Consider the following 25,054-nt stretch of genomic DNA (forward strand, 5'->3'; position numbering starts at 1 on the left):
GGGAGGGGAAGGAAAAGAATAGGATTTTTGGATAGATTGAGAGAGAGTAGGCCTTACAGTGAATTAAAGAAGGCAGTGCTGGAAGGAAAGGGAGGCTCCCAGATCACCTCTTTAGTACTCCATGGAAACCTACCTTAATCGGTAGAATACTTTAATAAATACCAAGAGCTAACTTATCAAAAATTGAAGTAAATAGGCACTGGAAAAAAATTTAAAAATTAGGTGATCCATGTGGATCAAGGAGACACCCTCAAATCACCTCATGTGTTTGGGGCAGATTGAATAGCCATCACATGAGGGTTTCCCCTCATGTGATGGCTACTCCAGAGGGTTTCTTGGTAAATGACCATGTTTCCATCAGCCAAATCACAAGCTTCTATTCTTTCCTTTCAAATTGTTACATCATTAGCTTTCAATTAATGCCTCCCCATGCCAAAGGGGCTTTAATTCAAAGGCCATTATGTACATATTAAAATTGCAGTGGAGATGATCATAAATGGCATTAATTGCACCACATAAATTGTGTTGAATGCCAATTCTATAAAGAACTCCTATTCAAGAAACAAGAAAACTGTTTATGCCAATGGCACCAAAAAAACAGTTTAACAGTTTAATTTGAGGCATTGCACTAGCATTCACCATGTTTAAATATACCAATTATTTAAAGCATTTTTAATGACAATGATTCCTCTTGAAAATGACATGCTTTGCTTTCATCACTATACCTATTATACTTCCAATTCCAAGAGAGTCCAAGTCGTTCACGATGCTCAACTTACCAGCAACTTTCACGAGTTGTACACAATTCAGATTCAGCACATTAGGATGCTCCGAGAGATACAAGAATTCTTTTCAAAGAGATACTTTTCAATACATAATCATACTGGAAAATATACAATGCACACACACAAACGTATTATCAATAAAGAAATGATTCCAGGAAAGGTAAATGGGTAAATCGGATCAATACAGGCTGTAATATTACTTTATTTGATTTAAAATACTTTGGTGAGACTTGCATAAAATTAATCAAAGGATCATAGACACGGTAACATAATTAATTAAACTACAGCTGAGGGAATTATAAGACATGCAATTTACAAACCAAAGTTACCATTGTAAATATATCAATGAACAAAGTTGCAGGTACAAATGACTACAGGAATGAAAACCTTATAAACTCATAAATAATTTATTTTTCAAATTTTGTGCATGTTTCGTTTCAGCTGTACTTAACAAGTCTTACACAATCTTCGGGACAATTCAATACATTGACATCACAGTTTCAGAGGACTTTTTACTGTGCTTTAAACTAGGTCACTGACTCAGACTTAAAAAAAAATACTCCTTGTCATCTAAACATTCTTCCACATGAGTCCACATGTACAAAGCACTATTTACAGTATATACATAGACACTCAATTAATGAATACTAATATATAAGGCATTTATGCACATGTGGATTCAATGGTAAATTCCAATGCATACAAGTATAAAAATTCCTATCCCAGTCTTATGCTGAACGCTACCTTCAACAGCACTCACATTACACTCATCCTATGCTCAAGAAGAAAAAACAATATGTTTTCAACTTCTATGTCAGTTTTAGCACTCACTATATGGAGATAGTTCTATAGTTCTGGAATTGAATGGATCACAAGCATAAAGTTCATTTTCAGGCCTGAGGTGGCAAACAACTGTTTCACCATCCAGCACGGCCACTGTTCTTGCATTTTCCCCTGCAAATGACAAAGATTCAGGAGCAGAAGGTGGATCACAACCACCTGGCACAACAACAGGGAAATCTGATTCAGATGTAGCAACTTCAACATGTCCACCCATGGGGCTTTCAGGCCCACCTTCACCAATATCACTGTGAGCACCTCGCACAGAGCTTTCCAAGTGATGCAGCTCCCGCAGTTTCTTCTTCAACGCATCCTCAATGCAGTTTTGAAAGTTCCGGTCACTTGCCGGGCTATAGGGGATAAGGGGTCGGTGGTCACCATAGCTGCGTGATGACTGGCGACTTGTATCACTTTGCCTCTTCATGTCCTCGTCACTGACATCCGAGACTTGGGCATCGTTCCTTTCGATCTCCTCGTACACTGGGTCATCTTCTGGAAGCCCGAGGGTATGCGCATGGAATTTCACCAGCGGGTGCGATAGCTGGTGCCCTTCACGGATCTCAGTGTAAGTGTGATTCCATGGGCTCATCGACCTGTGCAGCCCATTGCTCGACTTTTTCGAGCCCCTTGCCCCCTGATGCAGCGCTGGGAGCAAATGCCCCTGCCGTGCCGAGTATTGAGGCAGAGCAGCAGCATCTGGCCGCCTGGCATGGGGCTCCTCTGTGGTGCTCATCACAGCCCGGGGTGCACAGTGGATACCTGATGAGTGCTCCACATCAATACTGGGGCAATGAGTGACTGATAAGTCATTAGTGATTCCCTGATGGTAGTCAGGAGGCATGTACGGCAAACGGCGAGAATCTTTGGAATTATTTAGACTTCGGACATTGTTCAAACTGTTTTGCATTGCCAAGTTGTGAGACCTAGGCAAATCCTCCTGCTCCGATCCTCCATGTCCAGAATCCCTGCTGTAGGACTTAAAGGAAATGTTCTGTGGAATAAAAAATTAGGTCATGTTAAGGAAAACATCAATTCTCCATGGTAAAAAAGGAATGCCATTTAAAAGGATGTGTTCAATCAGCTTTGAACAAAAAACAATAATTATTATTTAATAAAACCAACTGCTGGTGAATATAAATTAAGAAAGAAATGTTTCAGAATTGTTATCTGGTGAAAAAGCTTGGCTGGAATCTAGTTGAGTACTAACAATTCCACAGTGCTTAGTTGGATTAACAAATATTACAAATAAATTTAGCATGAAAAAGTGACCTGATCTAACACATTAGACATGCAGTTCATCACTGCAACAAATATAGCAATGCTTAAAATCATCCAATTTGCATCTGTCAAGAGAAATTAAATTGGCCAACTACAAATGATAAGCAGTGAATATAAAAAAGACAAAGAAGAATGCACTAAGCGCTTAAATTAAGTTTCAACTTGTAAAAATAACGTCACAATGAGATGGCAAGGTTTCCAATAAGCAGGCAAGCAGACTTGTGAAAGAGCAAGGGAGTAATTTCTCCCACACCAAATCACACGATCAAGTCTCTGAACACCTAAATGTTTTTAGTTAAATCAGCACACTAAAATTTTCAACCAATGGACCCCACAAATATTCAGTTTGACCCTTCTAGTACTTGACCCCAAATCCAATTAATTATGTGGTGATGAATCAGAGACTTAATAATGACCACATGTAACAATAAAGATGTATAGCACATAATTCACGTACTCATTGATTAAAATTTTCATAAGCCTTGATGGAAAGTGCAGAGAAAGCAAAGCACCAAAATCAGTGATGAAGAGAGCACCAGTGATCAGGGAGGGAAGTCGTGAGCTTTCAGTGACAAAAAACCACGTACTTGGTTACAAAGGAATGGTTATGTGCCTCCAACAACAATCAACCACAACTAAGCTACTCTATTTTTCAAGTCAACTGTTTAACTTTGACATGTTTGAATTTACGGGTTTCATCAAGAAAAAATCTTATAGGATCACTATGCATATCCTCTTATTCTGATTGTTTAGAAGACATGAAACTACTTAAGTAAAAAATTGTAACATATGTTGAACAAATGAAGGCCTTCCCAAGTGAAATGCATGAAGTATAAATACTACTTTGCTGAGCGAGGATTTGGAATGATATAGAAAATCAATGCATATGAAAGAAGTAAGTTACATCTGAACATGCTCAAGAGGAATAATTTAAGTGCCAATTTTGTAAGAAAACAAATAGAGCATTGTAACTGCCATCTTTAATGAAGCAAAGTGAGCCAATGAATCCCTGTATCACAGAGCATGCATGAGGAAATATTTGCAACAAAATTAATAACTGTTCATTAGGATGGCATCAAAATAAACTCCAAGACTTTAAAGTATTATTTTACATCATATGTATACACACATACACAAAATATTTTGCCACACTTATAATAAAATGCATAAAAGAAAGGAATTAATCAGAAGAGCCTTTGATCAGATTAGGAGAAAATAACCACCCTATCCTTACTTAACCAACCACTTGGTCAAATAACCAATTCAGATAAATGAGAGAGTCACTTAAAGCTTCATGTTTTTAGATTGCTTCCATTTACATAGACAATAATAATACACACAAAAAGGTGTTTTCATGGTGCCATAGTGCTGGAGTGGTATAAACAGAATATTCTCCATTGTAAATCAAAATTAACTCCGAAGTCAATGGTTAACCACTCACTATGGACTACGTACGCATGAAGATAAGGGATTCATTCATAATTATGAAATCACCATTGAGTGATGCTAATAAGTACCATAAAAATTTTCATTTCCAATAAAATTATTTATGAGACTAGCCATAAAATTACTTGGATTAAGATTTGTAGGTGAGGAACTAACTATTTTTACATCACCTTACTCAGCAGCCCAGTTAATTCTATAAAATTAACTCATATTCCCCACATGGTAATACCATGGATGCTAAATCCTCTCATCTTAGAATGTTCCACAAGTTTCAGCTATTTCGTAAAATGCAAATGATGATGAAGATAATTACCTAAAGTTAACCTATAATTATCATGATCCTACTATGGGCCTCAAAATATTAGAGACTAGAAAAAGGTGGTAACATTAACTTAATGGGCTTGTAATGAATACGATTTGGTATATATCACATTTCAGCCTATTTGAATACCCTATTGAGCCTGATCTGAAAAATTACTCTTCTGAAATATGACATATTAATGCAGACATGTATTTGAAACTCAACAACTAAAGCCAAGGCCCCTCATGAAACTTACATGCTGGAAAATATATTAAATTTTAAAATGGTAATTCATATTCATGACAGAAAACTTAATATAAGCTAATTTATAACTTTATAATGATAAATTATTCACAAAATTTAGAGTCCAAACTGAATTTTCCAGCACTTTCATGATTCATAGTGATTATCGGGCTAGACTCAAGAACCATTATTTGAACGGCAATAGGGGTACCTACACAGTGAATGAAAAAATCTGATCCCATACCAAGGGAAAATTTTTGCTCCATCTACAATTAGACGTTTGAGACAGTATCATAATGAATGTCTACAAAGTAATCCAAAAAATATAATCGGGGCTAAAAAAATCCAGGAGAATTTTTAAGTTACTGCACAGAAGTCATTATTCACTCATATAAATGACTAGTGCAATTTGAAGCACTTAAGTCTCGCATACCTACACTGTGCACAGTTGGAGAGAAGAGGTGAAATCTCATGATGATTAGATGACACATGCAGCAAATTTCATGGAAATTTCTGCATTGATTTATCAAAATTCCAAGGAATCAACAAGAAATAACAGAGGAAGTGAAACGTTACAGCGAAAAAAGCCATACTTACCATCATATTTTCAATGTTACTTCATCATCTAGAACTCAATTGCGCTAATTCTCCAACTTATTTTCCTTCATCTACATCTACCCTTAACCCGTGGCATTGCGGAGCACATCTAATGCCCAGATACATACTAAACTATTACAGCAAGCTTCTAAAAAGCAGCAATTAAGTCTCAAAAATGGCAGATGACTTTCTAATGTAATCTAATCAGTAGAGATAGAACTCCACAGAGTACTTTTTTACAGCAACTACTACAAATTTAATACTCTATGATTCAAATGCATCAAATTTCATTGCAAGATACTCAAGACTAAAAAAATAACTTGACCAGTCTACAATAAGTTTTTCTCTTTACCATCTAATACTGGTTATATTTGCAATGCAATAATTAATAGAGTTGTAAAATAAAAAATGGTATAAAAACTGAATGAGTGAAACTGAATTTGAGGAAAAGCCTTGAAAATTTAATTTGGCACATCTATGTCCAAAGAAGAGCTTCGGACATTAAATATTATTTTTTTCTACAAAGTTGGCACCAACATATCGCAATATCAATGCATTGGGGACAAAATTTTCCAATATTAATCCCATTAATTAAATACTCTAGCCTAGTAGCATGAGAAGAGTGTTGAAATGACTTCCCTTATTTCGAAACCTACTAGCTGGGTATCAGGCTGAGGAGTGGCATTAAGGGTTAAAAGGAAATTAGCCAATCAAAACCCTTAATTAAATCAAAAGAGCTTGATACAAGTCTTGATTTGTTCCAATACGAAAGGTGAATACGTTAACACTAAATTCTGAACGAAACTATGGTTAGGGATAAAGAAACAAAACAAGGGAAATGCATTTGGCATCTTACTTGTTGCATGGCAACCACTACATCTCCTTGCTATGCAATGACTCCTTAACTATTTTGGTTGGCACATTAACAAGCATCCTGCTTCAAGCACTCATCTGGGATGTTCAGAGTTTAATCTGTTTATATCCAATTAGTAATTGATAATTTAATAAGGATTTTACTCCAGCAAGGTTATAAAAAGGCATACAACCGAGGCTTACAGTTCCAGGCAATTTAAGAATGTATGCATATCTGGAAAATCAATTGAATAGAAAATTCTTCATCTAGAAACACAACAATAACTTTGACGCCAGAAAAATACGGAATTTTCCTTCAGATGTCAAATTAATGCGTATTTTAACCTTAATTACATACCATGCATACACTGTTGTCTTACAAATGAAAACAATTTCTATTCATGATATGTAATGCTATCAAATGTTTTTATCTAGGAATGAATCAAGCGATTAAAACTTTTGAAAAACGAATAAAACTAATAATGAAAAAATAAGACCCAAAGGTCATCAGTTAGAGTTTTCTCAGTAGCCATGCTTATTATAATATTTAAGTCACGAGAATCCAAAGACAGGTACAAAAGTCTTATATCATAATTTTAGTTAGGAGTGCGAGTACAAAATTCAAGCTGACCTCACCAGCAATGGGTGGAGTTTTTACTTCTTGAGTTTGACAATGGCATTAACTTTGGTGGCTCCTCGTCTAACTACAAACTAATGAGGAGTCAAAGAGAAGTAAAACAAGCACGGAGACTTGCATATGTGTAAAAATAAATATCCACCACTGCATTAAGAGTCACACCTTTAAATGACTGTTCATGCTCGAGAGCCTGTCTTAGACAAATAATGTGAAACAATGGCAGACACATACACTTGAGCACTGAAAATTGAAAGGCATACTTTCTTGTGTACACATCCTAAACTTTTAAATGAGCTGAAGACACTTAAAGGCATAGATGAAGTGATTTCATCAATTCTGCTAATCTGCTAATGGATTCATCAGAAACAGAGATCAAAAGCCTTAGTTAAGTGTATTTTTAACATGATGAACTGAACACCTATATAGGTGTTCCCCTATGCTAGCTACCGACAATTAAAAACAGTAAATAAGAGTAAACTAAGAGACACTATCACATGTACCTACCTTACAAAACAATACCAAAAAAATTCGTAGTGATTCAATGAACTCTGATGTTTGAAACACAAATTTAAACTCCTCTTATCAACCGCCAATAAAAGAAATTATATCACCAAAGCCTAGAATGTGCAGGGCAGCAGGATGAATGATAAGGACTGTAGACTGGATAAGGAATGTAAGGACTGTACGAGTGTTTTTGCCAAAACCACGTGATTCCAATTCACTAATGAAAAAGGAACATTTTTCCCAGAATCAGCAACTTAAGATATTCATTTACTAAGAGATTGAATTTTTTTCAATTTATTCTCAAACTATCAATTTCATACCATTTTTCAAGACTTAAGGTACCTGAAGAATGACAACAAACTGGATGAAACACGCAACCACTCACAAATGGAAAGCCATTTCCATATGAAAACTGTAAATGAATATGGGATCTAGATGATTAATATTTTTCTTTTATAATTAAAACACTATTAAGAAAGAATTATTGACGCACCAATACTAAATTCAGGGAGCAGGTAAAAATAAATACCTAATACGAGCTTTAAGGGGAACACCAAATCACTTTGAATAGAAGCATTTGAATGCTAGAAATGCCAACTTCATTTCTAAACCTGAGCAATTTCTCAATTGCATACAGAGGAAAGATAATAGCTTAAGAAATAATAGTTAATTTCATCTTCCACAGGTTCAACTATTGGCGTCAATGGCAGTAAAAATTCATGGGGGATGGGCTCGTGGGAGGTGCGTGGAATATCTCCCAGCGGTCCTCTCAAGTGAGAGTGGATTGGCCTCTCCCGCGCCCAAAATAAATCAAATAAATCATGCAAATTGTGATTTTAAATCATTTTTTTAACCCATTCACGCTAATTCATAATAACCTCATTAAATTCTCTTGGGGCTGTATCACACATTGAGGGGACATGTCTCACACAGGATCGATGCCAGTGGGTTCCACAGACAGCATTTTCCATACTTATTATGTACCATATTCTATACAGTTCACCTCAAACACAGATTCATTCTAAAAACACCATTCACTTTTGCAAATCTCTCTTCTTCTAAAAAAAATGACGCTAATGAATACTTCAGAGCCAAAAAAAACCAACTTGACACTTGAATAAACCTAGGGAAAAGACATGCATGCAATGAGGTGTCAACAACGAGGTCCCAACAAAATTTGTTAAGTGATGGTAATAATCAGCATTCCACAGTGAATAAACGTAATCTTCACAATCAGCACAGAAAAAATATCCAAAAGCAAACCGCCACATAGAAAAAAGTTTTTTAAGACAAAGGCAAAGTGGCATGAGGAGTGTCATCACACCACAGTAAATCATGTTTCCCTTCACAGCAAAGGTCAAGCTAAGATGATGGGCAAAATCCCTTGGTCTAGGGGCAAACAGTGAGGTTAGAGGCAGCCTGAAAATATCAAATCGGTGTCTTAAATTCAAATCTGTAAGCCCTACACCAGCGCAGGAAGCCCTGGCTTCAAGGTAATTGAAAGTAAATGTGTCCAACAGCGTGGCACGCACACAAACTGAGCTTATCCTGAAAACTCTTAAATTCACAACAACTACCTGTAAACCTAACATTTCAGTAACACAGGACAGAATATACTAGATGATGATGAACGATATTGATAACATACATGTTTTAAGAGTGATTCATATACTGTGTATATGTTGATGACATCTAGATGCACTAAATTTTGCTGTTGTAAGTTACCTAAATGTAAGCATGAGGATGGGAGACAAGATTGAAATAAATAGACAATCACCTTCAATATTGCCAACACCAATTTTTAAAACAGAACTCTAAGACCAAGATAAGGATTTCTAGGATTGCTAAAGTATGAGTCCTCCTTTAGAGTACTACCAAAATTCATCAGTTCTATAGCACCAACCCATTTCCCCAAAACAATTTCCATACATTTAGCCACCAGCAGAAATGGAGAGAGATACATTTAAGTGCTGTGATTTCTACAGATGAATTATGTACGACATACAGAATGCTGTGAACCTTTAAGATTGCTTCACTTCGGGTACTATGAGAATAACTGGGTACGTAGCATCAAATGATGTTTCTCCATTATTCATAAAGGATTTGAACCAACACTTAATGCAGTGTACTAAAGATGAATGATTGTCACAAAATACTCTCAAACTCTATTCTCAAAGGAATTCCCTTCATAATTTCAAACCTCCCTCAATTCATGAAGTAGTATCATCCTTTTTTCAATAGAAACAGAATTCATGATTTCATACATACAAGTTCCACTATGCCACGATTAAGAGGCAAAATGTAGGCAAAAATATGATTAAGTAAACATTTAGTGTAATGACTTTTCTTACACAAAATCAGACTTTAATATAATAAACCACAATCCAAAGAATTGTGCTCACCAAAGACAGCATGACGGTTTAAGCAATTTGGGAACAATTTGAACAAGAAAAATGAATTATGATAAGAGTAAGAAAGAAGATTAAAGAGATGCTATTCTCTCACTACCACAAAGAGACTCTTGTTTCTCCTCACAAGCTTTAACACAGAAGGTCATCATCTTAATGCTTCCTCAATACAATACACCTGAATGTCTTCCAAAGCTTTTTATAACCCTTTCTGACATTTATTGTAGAGCCTAGTGAGTCCCAATTATCACTTCACAATTTCTCTGCAGGTGCCAGCACCCGATTTCAAATAAAAGGTAGCTCCAAGCCATTCCATTTTTTATGGGAAAAAAACCTCACTTTCCGGGACAGCAAGAGAGCAAAAACAGGTAAACCTCATCAGGTTAATTTCACACTATCTACAATATGGCAGACCAAAACATATGTCAGAGGTTCATCATAAATGAATATATCCTTCAAATCCTGAAAAATTGTCTACCAATTTCAGATTTACCATTGGCCACTGTACCTCAATACCATTGATCTCCAGTTAAATTTCGAAGGTGACTCCTAAAATCTTCAGTACTATTTTCTCCAAAAACAATTTTTGAAAGACATTAGCTGACCATTAAACAAGGAGAGAATATTTCTCACAAAGAGATATCTTTAGCTCTCACAGCTGAATTGATAAGACTATCATGAATTATAAATTCTAAAATACACACAGGGCTATGGAAATGACAAAAAGTATAGGTGCGCAATGGATGCAGCATGATTTGGAAATCTAAACCATTTGAAGTTCCGCAATGAGCTGATAGAATTGGCACAGTAAACCATCAAGTCCAGAAATATTGCAACTCAGTGCTTAATCAGAGAAAAACTCATGTTTGATTCCATTGAGGATGCATAAGCACAGAATTTTGAAAGATGAGATGATTATGCAAGACACCAGTTGCAAAATCAAAATCGTAAATGGAAATTTTTCACCGAAAAAAATAATAGCAAACATAAAAATAAGCAAGGAGGAGTAGCTTCATAACTGGAGGAGAATCAAATAACAAATACATTAAGATAATACTCAAAGTGGCCTTTTCACTACCTGGATGAAATTGTCTAATGTGTTATTAGCATCAGAGCATATAGTTCAGAGTAAAACAAATAAGCACAATCTGTAGAAATAACTAAATGCTCAAGTTTCAACCTATGCTCATTCTACCAGAATTGCAACGGCCTCTTTACACATGCCATTATGCTTAACACTGATAAACACCCTCTAACAATTGTGACATTTTGCAACTTTGAAAATCATTCCAATGACTGGAAACTTAAGCTCCAATACAGAGTCCCAATATGCCCAAAAGGAAAAGGTTTCAAAACAGCTTCCTGCAAATAGCCAGTTTTTTTTCAGGTGAGGTATTTACATTTTATAATAATATGTAGACAGCACATAGGGAAGCAAAAGCAACAGCTGCAATCAAATAGGCAGAACTTTCAGTCATGGATCATGAAACTACTTAATTACCTATGTTACTGCACATGGAGCCATAATCTATTCACCTGCAGTAAGACCTGAGAAATTAAGGAAGTTTTCCGACTCACTAACTCAATTCTCTTAATTTCATGAATTCAAACTGCAAAATGATTGGCTTGTAACATGAATCAGTACAATGGATAATAAATAACTTAGAATCCTAATCATTACCACTTGATTTTCATAAACTCCTCTCATCTCTTTAGACTGAATCATACTAAGTCAGGAAACAGGTGATAGAAGAAGTATGTACACAGCTGGTCCACCACGAGCAGGGAACATTTTACCATTAACTTAAACTTGAATTTTCTAGTACCCGCACATCCTTACTTTAATGTAATCAACGCAAACCATGCACAATTTATCACAGAGCATTTTTTCATCTAAAAGATCTTAGTGCAGTTCAGCTGGAAATTGAATTAGAGCCTCACCTTCCAAAGCAAAGGATTATGAAGCAACCCACAAGTGGCTGATTTAGGAATATGAGGGTGCGAATGCCCACTTGCATATGGCAATGAGATCCCAGTGTTTGTTTTGGCAGCAGAGGATGCACACACCTCAGCTTCCAGGTCAGAGGGATTTGAGGCAGCCGTTGGGCAAGGAGCGAGGTGGCTGCAACGAGCGACGCTAGGCCCTACACTGGCCTTGGGTCTGCTGCTGCTGCGTGTGCTCCAACCCCTCTGGAGGAAATACTGCAACAGACGCACCCCACCACCCACGTCAACCATCACTTGCTCAGCCAATCCATTCTCTCGACTCATTCAAGTAAGCAAGCTCAGTGGCAAGATCATAGTAAGCATAGTTCAAATTCTATTTCATCCATTGAGTACACGGTTTGTGCGAACCTATACTTCTGCAGTACCATTTTGAACATCCCCTTAACCTTAGTAAGGCCCTACCTTTTTTTTCAACTCAGCCCTTACTGCTTTTACATGTCTGCTTGCCAAGTGTATGACACAGGTTGAGAATTAATGACTTCCCTACGCACATTTTGATGAGCTACTGAAGACATAACTTAGGCAATACAGTCACAAGAAACTTAATTAGTGTTTTAGTCTTCAGGAGGTCATTGACTCTTAATTAAGGATTTCCATGGAGGCAAAGAGCAATAGAGGCATCAAAATGCCCATGGCCCACAACTAAGGAAATAAAGCATTATCTACCTAAAAGCCCCACCACACCACCACATCCACATTTTAACATTAAGTTTTACTTAAAGCCTGCAGCAATCTGTGTTAGTTGTAAAAGCAATACAGCTCGGTGCATCAAGAGCGGAGCAATTTAAAGCTGTATATAAAACACCGAGGCATTTTAAACCTTCAATTGATAAGAGTTAATTTTATTTTCATAGTAATTAATCATAGAAAGAGCATGTTGCCAATGGGTACATATGCATAAACTAGTACCTTGAGAAATGGCATTGAGTGAACTAAGTAGTCGGTGGTTGCAGAGGCCGTTGTTGCAGACCGTGCTTGGTGGTGGCGTGGTGGGCGGGAGAGTAGGGGGATGAGAGAGGAGGTGGGGAGGGGGCAGGAGGTGGGGGTGCGGGAGTCGGAGATGAGTGGCGCCGCCTGAGTTACCCACACTTGTCCCGTGAGGCGAGAGGGCCGAGCTGTCTGTACTGTGAGAGTTGGGAGCAGAGGGGTTTCCATTAGAGCCTGCATAGAAACTGGAGCGACGCTCTTTGCTGCTAGAATTTTTGGAGCATTGTAGACATTTAGGTAACCAAGAGTTCCTTCTTACAAATTTCCTATATTCTTTGCGAACCTACAAGAGAGGAGATACAGTAAACTCAAGTGTCCAACAAACAAAATAAGCAAACAAACTGAGATAATACCTATAAATAAACAAAACTTAAAGAGAGAGCTTTTCCTGGCATATTTAATGCCAACTAAAAGAGTTAATGCGCTAATAGACAAAAAATCAGAATAAATGTGAAAAATAATATTAAATTTAGCAAAAACCAGTCATCTGATATGATTTTACTTCACAGCAGTTTATTTACCACCATATGAAATCTACAATACACTCTGATGACTGTCATTTACAAAATACTATTCATTTAAGATTCTGTATGTACATAATGGCAGGTTACCCTCATAATTATTACAAGAGCATTGAAGTATGCTGGAGTCCTAACATCCTTCTTACCTTTTCATTTTGAACACAATGGAAAACAAATATAAACAGTCCCTGTAAGCTATTCAACACAGTAAATATGTAAGCCATTATAATGGATTCTTCGTTTAAGTAGAGAAGGCCAAATGTCCAGGTAAGCCCCAAGAGGAACACAAGCACTATAGCCCCTCTCAGCCAAGCCCTAGAAAGACAAAGCAAACAAAAATATTAAGATGGCTATGTCTTCTAAAAAAGACCACCTTATAAAAATTCACTCCTCTCTTGAAGGTAATACACAATACTAATAATAAACCCCCCTTAACACAGATAAACACACGTACAAGATGGACTTCCACTTTTTCAAGATAGGAAGTATATTTGGCGGTGATAAAATAATGAATTTTCTGATACTTGGATCAAAACACTTAAAAATGATGCTTTATAATCAAAGCCACACATAAGAAAGACAAAATACTTCCATTAATAACACTATACAGTAAAAGCCCAACTATGTATCTGTGTACAGATCATCTGCATAGAGGATTATCCATGCATGAGTTTTACCTTACGTCACTGTTTCCCACTATCTTTATAAAATTAAAATCGGATGCAAAAAGCAATGTTACTTCCATAAGAATTCTGATTTTGATAAGTAATTATTTTCATTACTCCCTGACAAGAAATAATAAAGAAATGTCAAGTGAACCTGGACATCTGCTATAGTGTTGCAGAAGACAATGAGAGGCAGAAAAAAAATCTAGATTAATTTTATAGAATTTATTCCATGGATATCCTATCATAAATTAAGAAAATGTAATCTACTGTTTATAAATTTTATTTTTCAAGTCGTAAATGCACAAATATTGCCATGGCCTTGCAAGCAATTGAATACAGCCCAAAGGAACCAGAGATTTTCGTTGCTCTCTGGCACTAATGGTCCCAAGATCTCAATTGTACCCTCTCACTTCAGCAACAGAGATTTTTTGCTCTGCAGTAGACTAAGTTGGCAACCAATCACTTAGATGCAGAAAACCTAAATGAGTGGCTTGATAAGGGACAAAAATGAGCCACGCTTCCAACACATAATGGATAAGGACATTTTTTACCCACGGGATTAGCAATCAAATATAGCCAGGCAATTGCTCAAGTAGATAATTAGCTGGATTATATAGAGCAATTGGCATATGAGTACAATCACATTATCGCTGCTAAAAACTTCCCCAGTCTGATGACGAAAGCTCTCCACGAGTCCTTGAAGCAACCCAAAATAACAGACTGAGTGAAATAATAATAATAATAATATACTGTGTGATTTACGTAAATCATTACCATTATTAGAAATAACAGTGAAAGTTTGGATTAGCACTGTTTTCTGATTATTCTTGCCACCTCTCCCCATCACTAGTCAAGAGTTTACTGCACCTGATACACAGTCATTATTCAAATATATCTCATATCATACTCATAGGTGAACAGTGGGATTTGCTAAAAACATAGTAAAAACTAACAATCACAGGAATTCTCTTTAATAATTTGATGAAGAAAAGACTAGTGTTCCAAGGTGGTTACATCAATGTATATAATGGAGTTTGCATAGGAAATCATCGTTTTAACTATGCAAATTTGCTGTGATGTTAAAGTGGAAAGAAATTAAAAAAGTTATCAGCAAGCTTCCTTCTTCAATCCTCTCATACCAAAAAAATGACCCAGCCTAAAGGCCAAGATTTGAAAGCTTGAATTAGTTTTAATAGTTCTGCCCTTTTGAGCAAATGACAGGATAAATGTTGGGAAATCTTGGGTCAACTGCTGGCAACTATTGTACGTTTATATGGCATCTCAAAATTAAGGTATTTTGAAGTGACACAGAATAATCTTTAGCCATTTTTCCAAAATATTTCTTTGACGAACTACAGAGAAAGAATTGTTCCTTCAGAGACAACTTATTCCAGCCTTTTAATACAAACTGAAAACTTTGAATATCATGAAGATTGTAATTCAAGAGCAACTTTATTGGCAAAGCAACATACAATCCACTCAGCAAGGAGGTTGATACCTCCAGGCCTTAGCACGCAGGGGCAGGCACTCAAAATAATTGCCATGCACATCCAAATAGACCTCCTTCCTCCCTGAAAAATTTCCTGGCCTCGGCATTATGAAATACTACTCATGGATCTAGACTCTATTTACTAACTATAATGTTCCCATCAAAAAAATGAGAAAAATTGAATTGGGGACATCAGCTGATGTAGGGCCCTCTTTAATCTCATTTGGGGTTGCCCAGAGGTAAAACATTACATATCCTGTAGGCGAACAAAGATCATTCACAGAAGGCCATAGGAAGTTGAGGGGGCATAGGAGTTCAAACCACCAAAATGTTTGGGACGTTAACTGTTCTGAGTGAATACAAACGAACCTTGCCCATTTTTTCCCCGGCCATAGCCTTGCGTCCATGTAAACACAATCATAGTTTCAATGAAAAAAGCATTATGGCCTGAATGCCAAGAGAAGTGAGAATGGCAGTTATGAAAATTTCATTCCTGCCACTGCCACTTCTCAGAGCCAATAGGAGCCATCACTTCAATGTTGTCACACTCCAATGAGATGAAATGGCACTTTGCTAAAGGGCGGGGAGAATCATTTGTCTTAAGAATACAGGCGATATTATTTCCATACGAGAAAATTTCCACTTGCCTCCATATAATTAAAACTAAAATAAATATACAACTTCAATCAAAGAGAAAAAACAGAATTTAATTTTATGATGAAGTGAATAACAGCATCAACTTCTGAAAAATAAACATGTAAACCCATTGCAACAATTATAATAAACCCAACTATTTAATCCTGAACAAGCTAATAACATGGAAACAAGATGATGAGAGCAAAAGTCACGTATCTGGTCTGGTCTCCTGGAAAAGATGAAAATGAAGGCTTACAAGAAATCAGCACTATGAGTACAATATTATATTATCGCTATCGCTAAAAAACTTCCCCAGTCTGATGACGAAAGCTCTCTACGAGTCCTTGAAGCAACCCAAAATAACACTCTGAGGGAAATAATAATAATAATAATAATAATAATAATAATATACTGTGTGATTTACCTAAATCATACAGTATATTACACATAACCATTCAACTACCAAAGTATGTGAGAAAGCTCTATTATTGGTGGCAAAATTCTGACACCCAAATTTTAAGACCAATATCTCAAGTATTTCTCATTCAATTTGAACAAATGGCATCATGTGAAAGCTCTTTTATTTCTGCCTTGACTCATGGCATGATAACCCTTTGTTTTTGAGCACATAATGAATTAGCTATTAATATCAGACTTTTACCTCATGTTTCTGGTCATTATACAATTCAAATTCAAATTGTACAGAAAACATTAAATTACTCCAAGGTGGAAAGTGATTAACTTTAACATTCATTGTAGCGACAAAACGGATTGAGATACCAAAATTTCACTTATATTTATTGAAGCTTAAGGATTGCACATCATTTTATGAAGTCTCTCATTATGCTAATGAGGGCCTCAGTAATTGATGGAAATGTAAAAAGTCATTATTTTCCATTCCTTGCACCCAACTAAACTCTCATTCAGACCGTCTTCTTGCTCTAAGAGTTCATCATTGGACATCTGCTAATGATTCATTTAAATCTGTTTACAAGTCAATTTTATGTATCCATTCATGAGTGCTCTGAAATAGCAGGAGCCAGCAGAAAAGAGCAAGGGAGGTAGGTGCAGAGTTGCCAAGTGCAGAGGTTCATCGGTGTGGCACAAGAGGATCTACCCACTGCAAGCAATGATTCCTTCTACAGAAGGGAAACTCTTTCCCTTCCATAGAAATACATATTAAATTATGAATTCGCTAGCATGGCCCACATCGCCAATTCCAATGATGGCATTGCAATCCCCCCATCCTTTCCCCACCATCCCTATCCTTTCCCTCAAGGCATCGTCGCACTCTCATCCCGGCAGCACCTCCTATCTTTTTCTCTTCCTCTGTTCTTCCCCTCCAGAGGCGTGCGGGTGAAAAGTCTAGGACTTCTAGGCCCAACCCTCAGGTTGTAACTCCACAAGCCCGCCCTGGGTACTCATTTCCAATGCAAGCATTGATACACCAGAGAAAAACCACTTTGCCTGTTGGAACATACATAATTTAAGGGTAAAAAGGTAGCTGTGATCACAAAATTGTTAAATCCGGAAGTATATTTTCACCATTTCCCATCAAATTCTAACTTGAAGGCTTGGAAATCATTCGTTGCAAGACAAAGAGGTAATTTCTGAGAAAATATCCAAGGAATCTGTTCTTTAGGATAACCTCCAGCTTTGAAAATACTTTACTTTAAATGGGAAAACATCAAATTATTCCAAGAGGGAAAGTGATTAACTTTAAACACCAATGGACTCTTCCAAGAAGTTGCCACCTCTTTAGCGACAGTTTTTTTTCTGTTGCATCATTGGAGAAGCTTCCCAGACTGCAATAATGTTTCCTTCACACACAAAGTACCACTAATGAGCAATCTTCAAAACAATCCCACTCATGCCATCACTTTTCAGTCCTTCTGACTCATGCACTGCAACAGGCCTGCTGGTGGTTTGCCTGCTTGCAGAGGATGGCCTCTGACTGGGCAACCATTTCTCTTTTAGGCCACATCCAAGCAGTTCAAATACTCATTCACTGAAATAAATGTAAAGCCTAAAGCTTCTGTAAATATTTTGTTGGTGGCTGTACAATGATAAACTATAGAGCAAAAAAGACATTCAAACACAGCAACTTTGTTGGGGGCATGACGAAAATACACATAGGATTCAGTTATTAAAATACTAATGAGCAAAATAGGTACCATGGAACTCCATACGACCATTGTGAAAGTATTTTGCTACAACATATGCAAAGGATGTTTTGATATCTCAACCTGTTTTGTTACTACAATGCTATGAACATTACGCATCTGTAAAACAACCAGAAAAATGTGCTAAAATTCCATTACTGAGCGCATGACAAAAGTTATTTACATGAAAACAGTGTACAAGCTATCAGTCAATGCATAAATAAATGCATATGATGTAATTTGTTTTACAACTGAATGAGCTTCTTTTGAGATAATGCAGCTCAAAATCAAGAGACAACATTTTACAAGGGATGGTAAAAGGCAGAATAAATAGGAAAGATTGCTCTAGGAATGACCAACAGCAAAACATGTCCTCAGAAAATGATGGGATATTAACTTTATGCACTAAAGTATTTCAAAGCTACAATCTCAGTTAAAACAACTCCATGCAAAAACTAAAGAAATAAAACCAAAGGAATCGCTTTACAAACATTTTACAAGGTGAGTTTCCTAAATAGTAATAACACACATTCACTTTCACTAATCAGTACTTAAAACATCTTCCACTTCTTCAAAAGGACTACATTCTAAGCACCAATTTTCTTACTACCGCAATAAAATGTGACAGTGCAAAATGACGCACATATTGAGAAGCACCCTTTACACTATTACTAATGAATAATTTCAAGAGGTCCAAGGCGACCTATAGGGTTGGGCAGAAGAAATTGAAGTTTTACATTGGAAAAATGAATATTTGGATGACACAGAGCTTGTTTTTCCAATATAGCTGACATCAGTAAATGTCATTGCTTTTCGTGCTCCATGGTTTTCAATGCTTAAATGTTATTATTACAATGGAATACGATTGTGGTGCTCAATTTCAATAATAGACCACAAATTAAAAAAAAAAGACTGTTAAATGCATTAAATACGTGCAGAGTTCTCATTTATCATAAGAGTCTGCAGCAAGCTCTTTTTGCCAGGCTACCCAGACGGCACAGAATCCTCCGTATCTAATTCGTATGCAGATAGTATCCATTGACGAAAAGCGACGGAGCGGAGTAGTAATGTGTCCTAAATGTCGAACAAACTGACAAAAAAATCAGTTGTAACTCTGAAAAGCTTTCGATAAGTTAAAAAGCAACGTTATATCAAATGTTGAAATCATTAAAGAGAAAGAAAGAAAGAAAGAAAGAAAGAAAGAAAGAAAGAAGAGTAATAGAACTTCTTTGAGAGCCACAAATGAGGACAACAAAACCATCCACTGATGCTAAACTGCATTCAGAGATGAATAGCTAAAGAATCATTTGGTGGTGACTTTCTTTTGAGCAGTCAACAATGTAAAAAACAGGGATTGCAGTCGGTGTATGTTGAGTATAGACTACGCAACCACCTTGAAAACTGCAACTCCCCCTCTCTTCATGACTTCTTCCAACTCCTTGAAGCTGGCTAATAACAACCTAGCCATAACCCAAACCAAATCCATTCTTCACCCATCATCACTTCCTACATTGCCTTCTTCACTCGGCATGAACTCTTCTACCAACACACCGATGTCCAGTGATGAAGAAATTAATCTCCTAATGGATGCAAACCAGGAAAATCAAGAAACTTCACTGTCAACCTGTCAGGAAAGCCTCTTTGGAGGAAGAAGATAGTGAGCAACAGAAGTGCTACTTCCGACTGCCTGCTCCACACTGCTGGTGAGTGGCCCGTTCCAGTCACAAAGGCATGAGTGCAATCCATCGAACAATTGAAGAAGAGTAAAAGCAATACTCCTAGACAACATGAGACTGAGTCAAGTGAAAGGGAGATAAGAGGACATCACAGGCTAAAGATTCTATGCCTATGGAAGATAAAGTAAGACATGGAGGGAATGACTCTCCTATGTTCTCTCCATGACTAGCCACACTAAATGTCCAATGCATTATTAAAGTCTATGAATTCAAACTGCACCTACAGAAATAGGTTCAAAATACAGTGACTCAGTGAACATTGGTTAAAAGAAGACATCAATAGTTTCTATAATATTTGGGGCTATGAGCAATATGATGTGTTTTGTAGACAAAAGTTTGAAAGCTGTGGTGTAGCCACATATACTGCAGAGGGTACTAAGTAACATGCTATCAACCTTATTGGGTGCTGCAGTGAAAGGAAATCTAATACTCTTCCCCCACATTACAGCGTTCCACAGGATTGGGTCCTCTTCTTTTTACTATCTACACTATAGGCCTACTGGGCCATTTGAAATGGACATCAATTCCATGTGCCCGTGACACCACACTAATACACACAAGAATCATAATAATGCCTGGAGAATAGCAGAAGACATGTTAAACAAGTCTAATGATGGTCTCAAGGATAATGAGTTATTAAAAAATGATTTTACAAATAAGTTCTCTTTTGGACTCAAAAAAGGAAGCGATTCAATCACACCACTTCTGGCATCCTCCTAGATTAAAAATTACCCTTGGATAATGGAAAAATTGCCTATGCACAAAAATAAGAAGAGTTTTACGCCTTATCTGAAAAATAAGGCAAGTGGTTTCATTGCAAGTAGCACTGAGCATCTATTATGCCTATTTTCAAAGCCATTTTAATCTATGGTATGATTCTGTGGGCACACTCAATTTGCACCAAAAATGTGCCCCAATTACAATAAAAAAAGCTATCAGAACTCTCTTACGCCTAAATAAGGATACGCACTGCAATCCTCATTTCATCTAAACAAAAATATTGACAGTTAACTACTTTTATGTCCTGGAAGAACTTCCCTTTGAAAAAAGAAATCTGTCCATCTTCCTAATTAGAGGATATAGTCACAGTCATGACACTTGACACAAAGGACTTAATGTCATTAGTAGAACTGAAAAGACAAACCAGAATTTCAATTTGCTAATGTCAAAAATGCTCAATACATTACCTGATGAGGTCTGATTAAAAAGGAGCACAAGGGGAATCTTCATAAGGGGCACGAAAAGGCTGCTTCAACAGAACCCACTTTATAGCATTGACACATTTCTTGAATCTAACTTGCCTGACATGATGTTTTAATGTCACATTGTATGGCATTTTATGGCTATAATACATGTATTACATGAATGGTTTTATTTTATGGGCTTTATATGTCAATTTATATAAACAGGTGTTTTACATGATTGATGTACATATTTATATTGATCACTTATCACACCTTGATTATGGCACCTTTTGAACTGCGTAATATTGAATAATTGATTACATCAATTCCACTTTATTGCTGGCTTAATTATCTGAAAAATATCAACAATTGGAGGAGAAGGCTTTGAGTGTCAATATCCACGGAGAAAAATTAGTATGCTGCGATTTGCAGATAACATAGCTCTCATAGCCCAGACAGAGAAGGATTTGAAGAAGATTTTGACAAACATGGAAAGGACAATGGCCAGATATCAGCTGAAAATCAACAAAAAGAAGAATAAGATATTAGTTTGCAGTTAAAAGAGAGGAGGCTAAGACAAAAATTAACCTAGGGAAGCATAAGCTTGAAGAGGTGAAAGTTTTCTTACCTGGGAAGCCGAATTACTAATGATGGACAAAGCAAGAAAGAAATAGTCAGTAGAATAGCGCAGGCGAAGAGGGCTTTCTACAAAAATAAGAATCTTCTTACAGCTGGGAATACAAGCATAGAAGTAAGGAAGCAATTCATCATATGAGTCGAGAGTCGGGAAGCAATTCATCAGATGATCAGTCAAGAGTGGAATCATTCGAAATGTAATGCTACCGAAGAATGATGAAGATAAAATGGATCGACCGTGTGAGTAACGAGGAAGTGCTAAGAAGAGTGGGAGAAAAGAGATCTTTTCTAAAAACCTTGAGCATAAGACGGGACCACTTTATTGGCCACATTATGAGACATGATGGCCTGATGAAAACAATCGCTGAAGGACAGGTGGAAGGGAAAAAGGGCAAGGGATGACCCCGAATGTGTTACATAAGACAAAGGGTTATGAAGGATGTAAAAGAGAAGAAATACATCACCATGAAAAGGTTAGCAGATAAGAGAGAGAAATGGAGAGCAAACCAATCCTAGGATTGTTGACCAATGATCATTATCAACAATTGTCGAAACACTCCATTTAATTATTATTTCTTGTTTTTTAATATCTTCCAAATCTGCAAAATGGAGCCCCTGGTTTTATAATAATATTTGTACGAGTCCTTCCACGCTTACATTTTTCCACAACTTTCCTCGCTGGTACTCCTTTGTTACTCATCTAATATGACGCTTGTTCTCCCTCAATGACAACCCACGTCCGTCCCCTCTACCCAATCCACAATGTCACAGACAAATCTTCAATACCTTCAAATGCCAGAATACAAAGTAATAAACAATAAACACAATCAACGTTTTTCCTAAGAGACATATGCTCCTTTTGGAAAAAATGACACAGGTGTTAGCAAAGCCAGTTTTTAGTCCTCATGGTTCATTTCAGCTTCTTATTCTCTCTTAGACAGTTGCTCACTTTCTCGAACTCAAAAGCCCCTGGGAAAACTTTGATAAGTCACTGAAGACTCATACCCTGTAATCCTTTCTTTCCCTTCACTTTCCAGGTAAGGCAAGTGTTTAAGGTTCTACTTGCAATTCTTTTCACTGTATCCCTTGGATTTATTTTTCTTTATTCTTGAGATTCAGTGGAGATACTAAGGCCTGGCTGGGAAGAGGGGTGGCTGCTGAAGAGGGTCATTTTACATCGGAATGAGAGGGAAAATCATTTTGAGAAAAAATGGTCGATTACAAGGGTGACCAATGAATATGGGTGGCAGTTGAGAGCAGTTTTACAATATTTTATGCTATAATATGTTTCACTGCAGAGGATAATAAATAGAAAATGAATTAGATACTTATGTAACGAATGTTTAAGCCTAAAAATCAACTCAATTATACAAATTAATAAATTTTTTCATGGGAGGAGTTCAAAAGGAGAAAAAAATTTCATGAAGCCCTGATCTGTAAATGTGACATTAGGATATGCCTCAGCCATCTTGCACCACACTGTCTCAAAGAATGAGCACCACAACTTTACATACTACTAATAAAATGTTCATGGATTTTTTTGGTCACCAGGTTGTTATTAAAGCAAAAGAGTAAAAAATCAAATTAAAATAATGATTGGAGGGAGGGGTGGATTCAGCCAGGGTGGCAAATGCCCATTCTTAGGTACCCAGCCTTAATGCTGACTACCACCCATTCACTTCATTCCCGATAAAACTCTAGACCTGGAGATAATCTTATGTTTCTTATCAAAAGAATAATATAAAATAAAACGATAAAAGAGATGGTGCAAGTTCTTGCTGAGTTCTCCACATTTCATAAAAACATGTCCTTCCTACACAAAAATAGGAATTGAAAATAAATAAGAAGCTGTGTGAAATGTTGCTGAAAACAAATTGAATGAAGCATTACAGTAGCTTAAGCATGTCTTGCATACTTTCTGAGCTACATGTCCGTTTGACCCATAATCACTATGCACAGCACTGCATTCACTGTGGAAAGGACAGTCAAACAGGGACACCACACAAATTCTGCTAAAAGCAAGCAAGACATATGATTAGAAAGGGTGACAGATAATAGCATAATTACAGACACATCCACAAGAGAGCATGATTGGCACAAATGTTTATGATTTGCTTCAATTATTCTTAAATATTTGGGCAAGAGTTAAAAATGAAAAATTTCCAGGAGACTCATGAACTGCAAAGCTGAAAATAAAGAATTAAAAAATTCTTATTCAGTTAAACAAGAAAATAAAAAGAATCATATCTTGATGCTGACTGAAGAGCTAGAAATAGACAGGATATCAATCTTGTCAAAAGAAAATTTCTAGAGCTTAGAGAGAACCCATTGAGTATAATAATGAAGCCACTGTTAACACTATTTTCTAATATGAAGGGGAATCTTCATTGCCAGGGCATACAGAAAAATTAAGGATATAAATTATGAAAGATCCCACTAAATTGACAAGACTATTGCGTTAATTTTTAGCTGGATGGGAGACTAACTTGACAGTTACTCTTTCCAACCCTTGCTCCCAGAGTGGCAGTTATAGGCTAAAAAAATTATTCCCATGGCTTGACAACACTATAATCTCCTATCTTAATTCCTACTTTTTTATCACGTACCAAATCAAAGGTATTAATTTTCCAGATAATAAAGAATTCCAGCAAACACAAATGAAAAGTCAGGACTATCACATTTAGAGTGTTTACTCGAACTCTAAAAGTTGAAGGGACACAGGACTGAGTGAAAAAAGGCTTCAACAGCTAGCACCAAATATGCACAAAAATGTTTACCAAATTATGAGAGATATGCTCACGTCATATCAAAAATATACCACAATTAATCTCGAAAATGGTTCATAATGAAAAAAAGTTGTAATAATACTTGCAGAATTACATATACCATGACATCAAAATATACTTCCAAAGAGAAGAGAGTATGAAAAGTCTACTGAAATGAACTAATCAAAATTTCTCTTCAATTTTTGGTTAAAGAGCTATTATTTCCTCTTGGGGGTCACCTTCCACTATTTATCAAATATGGATCAAGCATTAACTACACAAAAAGCAAGTCTATTTTCTAAATTAGCAGAGCTTTATCAATAGTTGCAACTGTTCGTTGACCAAGATATGTACTCCTAAGTATGACACTAA

General features: G+C 36.5%; 1 protein-coding gene across 6 annotated transcripts in view; it reads right to left on the reverse strand.

Moving 5' to 3' along the window:
• Positions 1–1,178: 1,178 nt before the first annotated feature.
• LOC124171334 (latrophilin Cirl-like) overlaps positions 1,179–25,054 on the reverse strand; it is a 262,984-nt gene continuing 239,108 nt past the window's right edge. For 4 of the 6 annotated variants that reach the window (XM_046550490.1, XM_046550485.1, XM_046550487.1 and 1 more), the window contains 4 exons: positions 13,553–13,721; positions 12,986–13,168; positions 11,833–12,093; positions 1,179–2,616 (listed from right to left, as the gene is read on the reverse strand). In XM_046550490.1, coding sequence (XP_046406446.1) covers positions 1,606–2,616; positions 11,833–12,093; positions 12,986–13,168; positions 13,553–13,721 — 1,624 coding nt within the window. In that variant the 3' untranslated portion in view covers positions 1,179–1,605. The remainder of the gene's footprint in view (positions 2,617–11,832; positions 12,094–12,985; positions 13,169–13,552; positions 13,722–25,054) is intronic. The other 2 variants (XM_046550488.1, XM_046550489.1) reach the window with 2 other exon arrangements.

The sequence above is a fragment of the Ischnura elegans genome, chromosome X (genome assembly GCF_921293095.1).
Source record: "Ischnura elegans chromosome X, ioIscEleg1.1, whole genome shotgun sequence".
Taxonomy (NCBI): Eukaryota; Metazoa; Arthropoda; class Insecta; order Odonata; family Coenagrionidae; genus Ischnura; species Ischnura elegans.